This window comes from Mixophyes fleayi, chromosome 2 (assembly GCF_038048845.1).
Source record: "Mixophyes fleayi isolate aMixFle1 chromosome 2, aMixFle1.hap1, whole genome shotgun sequence".
NCBI lineage: Eukaryota > Metazoa > Chordata > Amphibia > Anura > Limnodynastidae > Mixophyes > Mixophyes fleayi.
In genome coordinates, this window is record NC_134403.1 from 228,016,252 (window position 1) to 228,030,801 (window position 14,550).

A 14,550-nucleotide genomic window follows, 5' to 3' on the forward strand; every position below is an offset into this window, starting at 1 on the left:
AGGCTATCACTGCGTGGCCAACCCCTACCACGAAAAAGCAGGTCATGTCTTTCTTAGATTCGGCTGGGTATTATCGAAAGTTAGTGCCTTATTATAGCACTCTAACCAAACCTTTGACTGACTTAACAAAAAAGAAATTACCACAGGTGGTTAATTGGACAGAGGATTGTGAAAATGCATTTACAGCTCTGAAATCTGCTCTTGCCCAGTCCCCTGTGCTACAGGACCAAAATTTCAAACAGAGGTTTATAGTACAGATCGATGCGTCCAACTATGGACTAGGAGCTGTCCTAAGCCAGGTGTCACTGCAGGGGGAGGAGCACCCTATCATTTTTCTAAGTAGATGGCCTCTTGCGCCAAGGGTGTATGGGCAGGAGAGACAGTAACAGGTCACGGTTCTCCGTGCTCTAGCTTTAGAGGTAGGTGTGACGATTATGTAGTATATCTAATGACTGATTGTTATTTTCTGTTAAATTCATGTATGACAATGTGAATATTTTATATAACCTCTCCAAGTATGCTTTGCTGACTGACCTAAGTGATCTGTGCAACTGACCAATAGTCTTTTGAAACTATCCAGGCCCGGGATATATAAGCATCTCGGAGGAGTTTGAAGCCCCAAAGTTGTAAACCATCTAGCAACTCTAGCAGAGGTGAGATATTCTCTGAGGTGCCAACATATATCTTAGTGATAGATAATTTAATTTGAAAGCTTGGTGTCATTTTGGGAATCAATCTGACGTAATTGAAAATGTAATTCATAAGGTGGCGGTGAAGATCCTGTAAGAAGGGTTTAAAATCTTCTGCTTTAGACTTTAGGGTGAGCATTTTCATGAGGGGGGGTCTATCAAGACTGAAATATCCCAATTGCTCAATTGTGTTCCCTCACACATGCCAGTCTTAACAAATAAGTAGCAACTCTGGTTTTATTTCCTATTATATTTCTGAAACATATATGTGCAATTTATTGCATGTCTTGTTATTAACTTTTTTGTAACTAAGCCTTGGAAACATTTTTTGGATTAAAATAAATTGAAATTCTCCGTGATTCTTTGTGAACTTACGAAGCCCAGGAAGGCTCATGCTACATGTGTATGTCATTTAAGTGTGAAACATTAATAAGTGGTTTTGGTGAATGTAAGGACACCATAGTAAATCCTTTGTGGTGGCAGAAAAGGTGTATTCATTGCTAAATGACTAACGTGACTACAGTCATGGCCAGCTGTTCAGATTGCCGAGACACCCTGGGCGTTCGTGACAAACCCTCGCCCTTATCCTTCATACTGTTCAACACATTAACAGTATCCTAGCCTGTCTTACCGACCTCAGTATGTTAGCACTAACTAGAGATGGGCGGGCTCGGTTCCCCGAGATCCGAATTCATGCAAATTTAGCCTATCCGAGTACCGAGCCGAGCACGCTCGGTACTCTCCCGCCATTTTGGAATCGAAATCGAGGCAAAATGTCATCGTGACGTATTCGTATTTCTGAGCTCGGTTCTCGCGAGATTTGAAAAGCATAAATACCAGCCTCCACAGCAATCCATCGCCATTTGACAGAGGGAGAAAGCAGGGTTAGGTCACACAGGCTATATCAGCGCATGGATAGAGCAGTAATTGGACACATTATTGTTTCTATTCAATACCCTTCTAATCTTAACACCAGTTGTTACAGCAGTAAGAGGAGGATAGAGGAGGGTTTTTGTTCAATTTCTGGCACTCCAAGTGCTTTTGGGGTGTTCCCCATTCTTTTGCATTAATTTTTCTGGCTGTCAAAAGTCATATTTGTCAGCAGTATAAAAAAAAAAATATTTAGCACTCCCAGTGCTTTTGGGGTGTTCCCCATTCTTTTGCATTACTTTTTCTGGCTGTCAAAAGTAATATTTCCCAGCAGTATAAAAAAACAATTTTTAGCACTACAAATTCTTTTGGGGTGTCCCATATTCCCCAGTGTTGTACTGTATTTTTTCTGGCTGTCAAAATTAATATTTCTCAGCGGTATAAAAAACAATTTTTAGCACTATAAATTCTTTTGGGGTGTCCCATATTCCCCAGTGTTTTACTGTAATTTTTCTGGCTGTCAAAAGTCATATTTCTCAGCAGTATAAAAAACAATTTTTAGCACTTTAAGTGCTTTTGGGGTGTTCCATATTCCCCAGTGTTGTACTGTAATTTTTCTGGCTGTCAAAAGTAATATTTCTCAGCAGTATAAAAAACTATTTTTAGCACTTCAAGTGCTTTTGGGGTGTTCCCCATTCTTTTGCATTAATTTTTCTGGCTGTCAAAAGTCATATTTGTCTGCAGTATAAAAAACTATTTTTAGCACTACAAGTGCTTTTGCTGTGTCCCATATTCCCCAGTGTTTTACTGTAATTTTTCTGGCTGTCAAAAGTCATATTTGTCAGCAGTATAAAAAACAATTTGTAGCACTACAAGTGCTTTGGCCTCATTATAATGGATTCAAAGCAATCCACATATGAGCAGAATCAGCAACCAGGTTCTGTCACCAGTCCTGATGGTAGTGTTCCCAGTATGTCATCTGGGAAAGGCGATGTCAAACTACATAGTCGTTTGAAATCAGGCAAAAAAACACACATCCAAATATTTTTTACCGTGTTGAAGCGAAAAAGAAGTGTAACTGAGGAAGTTAACTGCCGATAAAAAAAAAATGCCAACATGTCATTCTACACACGCAGTGGCAAAGAGAGAATGAGGCCTTCGCCATCCAAGCGTATATTGCACAAGCCATGACATTGGGAAAGGAGGGGGCATGTATTTCACTCTTGCACAGTGGGGAATCCTTTCAGTCCTGTGCAAGGTGCTGAAACCATTTGAAGTTGTGACGTGTTAAGTGAGTGCAGATTCTGCTAGTTTGAGCCAAGTCATTCCTTTAATTAGACTATTGGAAAAGCAGCTTGAGAGACTGAAGGAGGAGATGAAATCAAGCAATTCCGCATAGTATGTTGGCCTTGTCGATCAAGTACTTAATTCGCTTCACAATGATCCTCGAGTTATTAAGATCTTGAACTCGGATCAGTACATTTTGCCCACTGTGCTTGATCAAAGGTTTAAGACCTACATTGAGTCTTTGCTTCAAAATGAACGAGATGTGAACTTTTGCAAGGAGCTATTGCTCAGCAAGTTGTCCGCTGAACTGGGCCTTGGCTTGACGACGTGTCCTCCTTCAGTTTCTCAAGCAGCTGCTGCTCGTAAAAAATTAAATTTTCTAAAAAGAAGCAGGGAAGACACAGGGGGCAGACCAGAACAGTTTAACATCTGGGCTGGTTTGAAGGATTTTTCCAAAAAATGTGTGACCTTGCCCATAAATCCATCCAATATGAGTATTAACATGCAAAGGATATTGGAGGATTATTTTCAAGAGGTAATTGATATGGAAATGTCAGACAGTCCCTTTCCTTACTGGGAAGAAAAGCAGGCCATTTGGAAACCCATGTACAAACTTGCTTTGCAATACTTAAGCTGCCCACCCTCCAGTGTGTACTCTGAACGAGTGTTCAGCACTGCAGGGAACTTAGTCAGTGATTGCCGTAAAAGATTACTTCCCAAAAAATGTGGAAAAAATGATGTTTATAAAAATGAACTACATCTTCCACGAGGAAGGCCTTCATGTTACATACTTACCTGTCCCCGTTCCAGCGCCGCGATCCCTGCTGCTTCCGGGTCTCGGCAGTCGGTCACATGACACGCTAGGCGGGGAATTCAAAGATGCTCTATAAAAACTCTGCTTTGACTTCTGGGCAGCGTCAGAGCAACTTCCTCCTGTTCCTGACTAAACGTTTCCTGTGCTTCCCAGTGAATCTTGCTGATCCTCCAGACTCTGTTCCAGTGTACCAGACCAGGCTTATTTGACCACATTACCTTTTTGCTCCAAGTGTACCAGACACAGGCTTGATTGACTACGTTACCTCTTTGCTCCAAGTGTACCAGACCCAGGCTTGATTGACTACGTTACCTCTTTGCTCCAAGTGTACCAGACCCAGGCTTGATTGACTACGTTACCTCGTTGCTCCAAGTTTACCAGACCCAGGCTTGATTGACTATGTTTTATCTCTGCTCCAGTGTACCAGACCCCGGCTTGCTGACCACGGCTATATCTCCAACATCCTTACCTCTAGAGGCAGACCAGTGGACCGCGACCTGCGTTCCTCCGCAGCAAAGCCCATCCCGCCTTGCGGCGGTTCTTGGTGTACACCAGGGGGTTTGTTAGACTCCGCACCACTGACCGGCCAGCGCTAATCTAGAGTAAGGCAAGTACTCCATATTTATTACTTATTTACTGCACATTACACAAGTGTTACACTTCACCATCCAAGACATCCAAGCACTGACTGTTCTCTAATGGCGGATTCAAGCGGCAATGAATTGATAGTCTGTGATGATGAAGTACACACTGATGAGGGTGTGGATGAAGCTGAAGATGATGATGATAACATCTTTTTAAAACTTTCTATGTAAGTGTAGGGTACAATCTACCCCCAAAGAGGAAAGGGACTTGGGGCATTTCCATATCACGTACCGTCTTGAAAGGCTGCTGTTTGGGCAATTTCTCTTTAAGGGTAGAGTGTCATACACAGAGTGACCCCAAACTGTCTTTGTCCATTCCTCTTAATATTGTACAGTCTATAATGGCTGAATTTTTTTGTATTTTCGACAAGTGGAGGGGGGCCTATAGAGACAGAAACCAAACTGCCTTTGTCCATTTCTATTAATATTGTACAGTCTATAACGGCTGAATTTTTGAGTATTTTCTACAATTGGAGGGTGGCCTAGAGAGAAAGATACCAAACTGCCTTTGTCCATTTCTTTACATATTTAAATATAAGTGTAGGGTGTAATATACATCCAAAGACGATGGCTGCAGTGCCAATATGCATAGATGGAGAGGAAGACAATCTGGTTTGTGTGTAGAATTAATGAAGGCCTACCAGGAATAAAACTGTTTTTTGGATAATTTATTAGCTTTACAATTACATTACTTATCCAAGAAACAGATGGAACACTAAATTTGGTTATTTTAGGCCCAAAAACATTGATTTTTAAACAAAATAGCAAAACAAAACCAAACAAAACCAAAACACGCAATGACGGTTTGGCAAAACCAAAACCAAAACACGACGGTAATCCAGATCCAAAACCAAAACCAAAACACGGGGGTCAGTGAGCATCTCTACCACTAACCCTCTTGCACCAATGCCATATGTTTACCCTACAGCCCCTGTGCCACATGATACAATTTGTTCCCCTATGACACACATTTTTTCTCCTTCCCCTGTGCAACATTCTCTTACTCCTGCCCCTCTGGAAAATTTCTTTCCTCAGGCACCTATGGCCCAAGTTTTTCCTAGTTATCCTTCCCAAGTTTTACCTCCTTATTCTCCCCAAGTTTACCTTCCCTCCCCCCCAGGTTTGCCCTCAATATCCTTCCTAAGATTACCCTTACAATGCTGTTCAAGTTTACCCCATAGCCCCACTGTCATTTCCAGCCCCACTTCCCTCTGTTGCCCCTGCACTCTCTACTACCCCACTGCCTGAAAGAGACCTGCCAAAATTGTTGGTCCAGACAGCATGTGTGAGAGAAAAAAATAGTTTCAGTTATTATTTATATTTACATGTGTCATTTAGTTTGTCACATTTTGTTGTTTTGTTTATTCACATCTTACACAATTTTTTATTTTTTTTAAAAAATGTCCTTGTTTTTTTGCCCATTTACATTACATTTGATGCAAAGGCCAAACAGTACTTACATGTAACAGGCAGACAAGGGGGGAGGTGTACAGGGGAGGGCTGGCAGACTTTGGCCCGGGGGGCAAGCACACAGCACTGGCCCATAAGTAGCAACCCATCCTTAAAGGGTGGTTTTTTGTACAATACATATTTATCTATATAAAAATAGGCTATTTTAGTGTTGCTTAATCCATATATATTTTTATGCCCAGGCCCAAAACTGGATTAAGGCTCTGGGGAGGGCTGGGCACTTTAAACAGGGTAACCCCCTATGATGTAGCATGGTTATCATTTTAGACAAATACACAGGCAATACTGTGTGCACTACTATTAGGTGCACACAGTTCTGTCTTCACGAGCAGTACACGGTGAAGCAGGACATACCTCCCAACTGTCCTAAGCGAGACAGTCACCCGAATTCAGGACTGCCCCACCAGATTCAGGACAGTTGGCAGACTGTCCTGCTCTCTCCTACCTGTTCTTGTCAGTGTCAACTTGTGTCTGCTGGTTTCTTTAGCTCATTGCCGCTTGTCTGGATCCTGGAATATTGGAGGCCCTATTTGGAGAAAAAATTGGGTACATGAAATTAAGAAAACTCCAACCAATAATAGTACTCACATTTGATAAATAGACCTATTTACCTCCAACTAACCCTGACATTAAATTTAATAGTATTCCCATTTAATAAATAAACCTATATCCCTCCCTCCAAACAGACCCAGCAATAAATGAAATAGCATTTACGTTTAATAAATATAATCATTTCCCACAACCAGGCATTAAATAATTCATAATCACTTTTAATAAATAGACCTAATTGTCCCCAAACAGCACCACATTCAATTAAAGGTCCAATCAACCCATCTTAATTCCATAGGCCCCACTATTAAATTAAATTGCCCCATCATCACAACACAAATAACATAGCACACACACACACACACACACTACACTGGCCCCTCACATACACACAAAATACACTGGCTCCTCACACAATATACACTGGTCCTTTCACTCACACAAAATACACTGGCCCTTTCACTCACTCAAAATACACTGGAACCATCACTCACACAAAACACACTGCCCCTTCACTCATACAAAATACACTGGCCATTTCACTCACACAAAATACACTGGCCCTTTCACTCACACAAAATACACTGGCCCTTTCACTCACACAAAATACACTGGCACCTTGTCACGACTAGTATAGCGTACCTGCTATCGTTGGCACTACTCGGAGGAAGGTGCGGAGTCTAACGTGCCCCAGGTGTTCACCAGGGACCCCCGCAAGGAGGTATGGACTTAGCTGCAGGAAACACGCAGGTCGCGGTCCTTCCACGAGTCAGATAGCGAAGCACGAGAGGAATGTCAGACAGGCAGGTTCGGCAACGGTGCGGGCAATGCAGGTACACAAGGAGAATCCGAACGGGGTGTGAATCAAGCCGGGTCGATAACGTTCTGACAGCGAGGTACAAAAGGGAGATCCAAAAGGGGTAGTCAAGGCAATCCGGGTCACAATGGTCACAGGCAAACGGCAATAAACTGGAGGAAGGCAAGGGTCAGGAAACAGATAATCACAGGAACACTGGAACGCTGGAGGACAGGAAAGGACCTGAAACTCTGGCACAGGAGATGAGGTCAGAGGGACTTAAATAGTGCTGCTAGCCAATGCCCTCAGCACTAGTAGTGCTGTCATAGCTGTAGCGCCGTAGCGCTAGTCATCCTTCAGCGCCGTAGCGCTATCTTCATGCAGCGTCCCGTTGCCTAGCAACGGGAATGCTTCTAGGTCTGTAGCTGGCCGGCCGGGCGGAAGGGGAAGTGACGCGTCTGGTTGCTAGGCAACCAGACGCTCTGTGTGGACGGGCGGGCGGCCGCCGAGCGGCGCCTGACACACCTTCACTCACACAAAATACACTGGCACCTTCACTCACAAAATACACTGGCACCTTCACCCACACAAAATACACTGGCCTCTTCACTCACACAAAATACACTGGCCTCTTCACACACACAGAATACACTGGCCCCTTCACTCACACAAAATTCACTGGCCCTTTCACTTACACAAAATACACTGGCCCTTTTCCTCACACAGAATAAACTGGCCCCTTCACTCACACAAAATTCACTGGCCCCCACTCTCACTCACCAACACACACACACATATACACACACACACACACACACACACACACACACTATATTAACACACTGATCCCCACTCTCAGACACGCATGCTATATTAACACACTGGCACACACACTATAGCCTCCAGCACACACACAAACTATAGCCTCCAGCACACACACACAAACTGTAGCCTCCAGCACACACACACAAACTGTAGCCTCCAACACACACACACACACACACACACACTATAGCCTGCAGCACACACACACACACACACACACACATACACTATAGCCTCCTGCACACACACACACACACGCACGCACACACACACACACACTATAGCCTCCAGCACACACACAATATTGACCTTTCCCCATAACTTACCTTATTCCCTCTGCGAGTGATGTTTTCAGGAGGATCCGCAGCCTATATGAAAGGTGGCTGGTCCCGGAGGCGGGGCCAGGCACCGCTCAGTCCACCGGCCCTAAATAGATATTTTCTCTCCAGCCTGGGGGACATCTGCCCCCCTGCTCCCATGCCCAGCCCACCCCTGGAGGTGTAGACGTAATGAATAGAGAGGACTACATAATCGAGGCATATAATCAGTTGCACTATCTGAATTTCTATTTTCCTCTGGGAAAAGATTCAGTTTTTATTTGTAAAATTCCCTATCACTCCTATATTTTATCTCCTCCTAAAAGTTCATAAATCACTTATTAATCCACCGGGGTGCCCTATAATTTCTGGAATAGGTTCTCTTACGTCCAATTTCTTTGCGTTTATTGATTTTTTTCTCCAAAAGTATGTAGTCTCTCTGACATCACATGTACGTGATACTATGCATTTTTTGAATTTGATCAAATATTTTCAGTGGAAGGTCTCATATGCCTTCATAACTTTAGATGTTCAGGCATTGTACACGCATATTCCACATTCGCAAGGGGTGGAATCTGTACAAAGAAATACTGGGGTCTCAGAGGGATTGCACGGTTTTATTCTAAACTCAATTATGTTTATGTTGACACATTATTAATTATTTTATATTGGACACTTCTTTTTTTCTGCGGACACTATGGATGGCCATTGGCACGAGGTTCATAAGCCTTCGCCAATCTGTATATGTGTTTGAGGAGGAATATATATGGAGTGGCCCGTTCGGGGTGAACCTCGTGCTATATGACCGCTATATAGATGATCTTTTTATTATTTGGGATGGGGATTCACATATGGCAAAATATTTTGTTCTTTTCTTAAATACTAATAGTTTTAAGTTAAAGTTTACTTACGAGTTTAATCACACTTCGGTGATCTTTTTAGATCTCACTCTCTCAGCATAAGAAACAAAAATAATTACAAAAATAATTACCAAGAATTTCAATGAACCATAGTTGTAATTATCCATTTTAAAAGCAGTCATCATAGGCCGTAGATACACCATATCTCCAAAGGACAGCTTAATCATTTGAGGAGGAATTGCTCTAAGGATTTAGATTTTGAAAATCAAGCCAGAAATATGATGTAGTTTATGTATGTTATTTATGTTTTAGAATGTCCATTTTCACTTTAATACTTAGGTAGAACAATCAGGAGTGTTAAGGAGAGATTTAGAGAACATAGAAGGAATATCTTGAGACGTATACAGACTCACAGTGTAGCCAGGCATTTTTCAGCAGTTCATGGGGGTGATCCTAGAGGTCTGAAGTTGTTAGGGGTTGAATATATTAAGCAGACTACTAGAGGGGAGGATAGGTTCCAAAGACTTTGTCAGAAGGAGACATTTTGAATGTTCAAATTACAGACGTTGCAACCAGATTTACTAGTTAGGTCATACATGTGTTTGGCCATGCACTTATATTCCTAATTTAAATAATATTGCATGTATTTATATATTTTCTATTTTCAAGTATCCACTATGGTCGCTGTTGGTTATTGGTGTATTAGAAAAGGACATCAATCTATCATCATCTTCATCATTTATTTATATAGCGCCACTAATTCCGCAGCACTGAACAGAGAACTCATTCACATCAGTCCCTGCCCCATTGGAGCTTACAGTCTAAATTCCCTAATATAGACACACACTCACACACAGACAGAGAGGGGGACAGACAGAGAGGGAGAGACAAGGGTCAATTTTGATAGCAGCCAATTAACCTACCAGTATGTTTTTGGAGTGTGGGAGGAAACCGGAGCAAACGGAGGAAACCCACGCAAACACAGGGAGAACATACAAAATCCACACAGATAAGGCCATGGCTGGGAATTGAACTCATGACCCCAGCGAGGTGAACCACTAGGCCACTGTGCTGCCACAATCTATGCTGGCATAATATATACAATGTAGGTTTTTTTACATCTAAGCCTGTTTTTGCTGGTATTTTGCATTTGGATAATTAACAGAGGGTTCCTAAACTTATTATTCTAGTGGTTTATGTAGGATTTTCATTTGTGTCTTTCAGTGTAGATTGTCTATTACTTGGGATGTTTTAGGCAGTAATATGTTTTCTATTTTGTGTTTAATTATTTTATATAAAATGTTCATACTTATTTCATTGAATGTGTATTTTTTTATTTTTTACTTGTTATTACTAATAATGTATTTATAATTATGTGATCTGATAATATAATTAGTCTGATTCTTTATTTTATTTATTTATTTATTCTTTATATATGGGTCTAGTTCCACCATTTATCAGTTAGTGGTATTCTTAGGCTCATTCTTTAGCACATCTGATTACTAAGAAGAAATTACTTTGGTTGATTGATTACATAACCTGATTTGCTGGGGATGACTGTAACAATCCTGTCCAGGTTTGCTACTTTCCCTCTCTGCTCTGTTCTCCTGTGGATCACATGATTCACCTTCAGGGTGGGTCATTCAAACCTGCTCTATTTAAACTCAGCACTGACACCTGCTCATTGTCAGTGCAACTTGTTTGCTAGCCTGACTCAATGGACTCCTGTGTATTCTCTGACCCTTGTGCATTCCTGAACTCTCCTGTTGTATTCCCTGTGGGTGAACCTGCTTCATCAACCAAGTGCTGGTAGCACTATCTTTGGGACTCTCCTGTTTGCAAGTATCTTTATGCATCATTTGACAAGACTTTGTTTATTATGCCAAGTGTGCAGATTCTCATCATTGTGATATACCGAACTGCCATCTATCCTATACTACTGTACAAGAACTTATTTGATACCTTCTGGACTGTTCCGCTGATGCTGCTATTTCTACACTCTGTGGTGATCAGACTCTTACCTTGCATATATGTTGTAGTGCTAATCTCTACTAATTACTGGACCCCTGTGGTATCCTGAACATCGTTACTCACCATCTCTGTGTACAGATCTTTGCTGGTCTCTATACTTGTCTTGTCACAGCTATCACCATCCATGCTGCATACTGACTACTGCCAAATACAAAACCATTGCCACGCCCTGCCGTGACTAACTTATATATTCTGATGTGCACAGAACCTGCTAGTAGTCAGCCGTGGACTCCTTCTGTGCTCGGTGGATGCAATACATATTCTATGTGTTTTATTGATACTTGCATTTATGTCCCATATATATTCCTTGTGATTTGCAGTACTGCCGAGTTTAATGCTTAACCATTGTAATGTGATATATGACAATATCCTTATCTCTACATCTCATTACTATTTGCTGCATTGTTATTATGTGTTGATATGTACTATGCTTATATTCATTGAGGTACATATAATAAGCCGACCCATTGCCTTGTGTTCTTATTCTCTAAGCATCATATGATCCTGACTCAGCTAGTCACGTGCCCAGGCCTTCGTGGGAACAGCCCACTAGGCCTGATATTATTCCAGTGCATAACAGTTTGCACTGACCATAAAAGAAAATGAACACCATGGGCGATCCCTCTCTCAAGGACTTATTTCAACATCTAGTAGGGAGAGTGGAAAAGCAAGAGACCAATCAAGATCGCCTCATGCAGTTCTTACATGGTTTATCCTCTCGTCTGGATTCTTTTCAGAACTTTTTGGCACCCTCCTCTAAACCTGAGACCTCTTCTGAGTGTTCGGCTTCTGCATACACAAGAACCTTACATCCACGAATTCCTAATCCTCCAATGTACGATGGAAACCCCAAGTCATGTAGAGGATTCGTGAATCAATGTGCAATTCAATTTGAATTATTACCCTGGAACTTTCCTACGGATAGGGCTAAAATTGCCTACATTCTGTCCCTCCTTTCTGGTCAAGCCCTGGCATGGGCCTCACCCCTATGGGAGAAGAATGACCCCTTGCTGAAAAATTACACAGAATTTCTGATAACCTTCAAAAGAATTTTTGATGAACCTGGTCCAGTTTCCAGTGCAGCTTCAGGAACTCTTCATCTAAACCAAGGCTCTCATTCTGTGGGGCAATATGCCATCATATTTAGGACCATGGCCTCCGAGTTGCGCTGGAATGATGAAGCGCTGATGGCCATGTTCTGGCAAGGCCTTTCTGATAAAATAAAAAACGTGTTGGCTTCCCGTGACCTCCCATCTTCCTTGGATGATCTGATCTCGCTATGTGTCAAAATAGATCTTCGATTCCAGGAGAGGGGTCAAGAAAAAGAACAGATCCGGTGTCCAAATTATCGCCCTGTTTTCCAGAACTCAGGGGCCTCTTTGCCCCCAGAAGAACCCATGCAAGTGGGTAGGTCCCACCTCTCTCCAAGTGAGAGGGAGAGAAGATTTAAAAATAATCTGTGCCTCTATTGTGGAGGGAAGGCCCACCGCATCAGTAGTTGTCCTACTCATCTGGGAAAACGTTCAGGCCAAACAGAGCAAGGGGAAACCCCGTTTGGTCTGTTTGATTTCTCCCTCAACTGTTCTCACCACAAAGAGAACCTCTTGTTGTCTGTTTTCCTGTTTTTTGGAAATCTCTCTATTCCGCTTGATGCATTTCTGGATTCTGGTGCAGCCGGTAATTTTATTGCTGCCACTGTGGTGGAGAAATATCATATTCTTACTACACCATTGGAACGTCCTGTACGCCTTACAGCCATCGATGGCAGTAATATTCCAGGAGGCTTCATTCAGTTCCGGACTGTTCCTCTCACCCTTCAGATTGGAATTCTGCATCAGTAAAAAATTTCCTTCCTAGTCCTTCCAAAGACCATCAACTCCCTTGTGTTAGGTTTGCCATGGCTACATCTCCACTCCCCAACTCTGGACTGGCATATTGCTCAAATTTTGTCCTGGGGATCACGGTATCAGTCTCACTGTCTGAAGAAAGTAGTACCTCTTCATCTAACCACTGCTTCTTCGTTACCATCTTTACCTCCTCAATACCAACAGTATGCAGATGTCTTCTGTGAAAAGGAGGCAACCAAGCTTCCCCCTCATCGCATTTGGGATTGTGGAATCGAGCTTCTCCCTGACAAACCTATTCCTCGTGGTCGTGTATATCCTCTTTCTCTTCCTGAGACCCAAGCAATGTCTAAATATATTCAAGAAAACCTGCAAAAAGGCTTCATCCGGAAGTCCACCTCTCTGGCTGGAGCTGGATTCTTTTTCGTTAAAAAGAAGGATGGCGGCCTTTGACTTTCGAGGCCTTAATGCTATTATCATTAAGAATAGGTATCCATTACCCCTCATCTCTGAGCTTTTCAACCGCATCAAAGGTGCTACTGTGTTTTCCAAATTAGATTTACGAGGGCCCTACAATCTTGTTCGTATTAAAGCTGGTGACGATTGGAAAACAGCCTTTAACACACACGATGGGCACTTTGAGTATTTAGTAATGCCCTTTGGGCTTTGTAATGCTCCAGCTGTATTCCAAACCCTCATGAATGATATTTTCCAAGACCTTCTCTATCAATTCGTCATCATCTACCTGGACGACATTCTGATATTTTCTCGAGACCTCACTTCACATAGGGAACATGTAGGTCAAGTCCTGGCTCGTCTGAGAGAACACAACCTCTTCTGTAAATTAGAAAAGTGCCTTTTCGAGCAACCTCAGGATCCTTTCTTAGGGCACATCCTCTCGGGCACAGCCCTTCAGATGGACTCAGCTAAACTAAAAGCAATTGTGGATTGGCCCTTGCCCACCGGTCTGAAAGCTATCAAATGCATCCTTGGCTTCGCCAACTACTACAGACAATTCATTGAGGGATATTCTACCATCATTGCCCCCATCACTGCCCTTACCAAGAAATCAGCTAATCCCAAGCTTTGGTCCCCTGAGGCCATCTCAGCCTTTGAACATCTAAAGTCAGCCTTCACTTCTGCTCCTATACTTCAGCAACCTGTGTATTCTCTGACCCTTGTGCATTCCTGAACTCTCCTGTTGGATTCCCTGTGGGTGAACCTGCTTCATCAACCAAGTGCTGGTAGCACTATCTTTGGGACTCTCCTGTTTGCAAGTATCTTTATGCATCATTTGACTAGACTTTGTTTATTATGCCAAGTGTGCAGATTCTCATCATTATGATATACTGAACTGCTATCTCACCTATACTACTGTACAAGAACTTATTTGATACCTTCTGGACTATTCCGCTGATGCTGCTATTTCTACACTCTGCTGTGATCAGACTCTTACCTTGCATATATGTTGTAGTGCTAATCTCTACTAATTACCAGACCCCTGTGGTATTCTGAACATCGTTACTCACCATCCCTGTGTACAGATCTTTGCTG

The 14,550-nt window shown here is 42.4% G+C and overlaps 1 protein-coding gene across 1 annotated transcript; it reads left to right on the top strand.

Moving 5' to 3' along the window:
• Positions 1–13,435: 13,435 nt before the first annotated feature.
• Positions 13,436–14,188, top strand: LOC142139898 (uncharacterized). The gene is made up of 2 exons (XM_075197759.1): positions 13,436–13,485; positions 13,786–14,188. The coding sequence occupies exons 1-2, from the start codon at positions 13,436–13,438 to the stop codon at positions 14,186–14,188; spliced, it is 453 nt and encodes a 150-aa protein (XP_075053860.1).
• Positions 14,189–14,550: the final 362 nt, after the last annotated feature.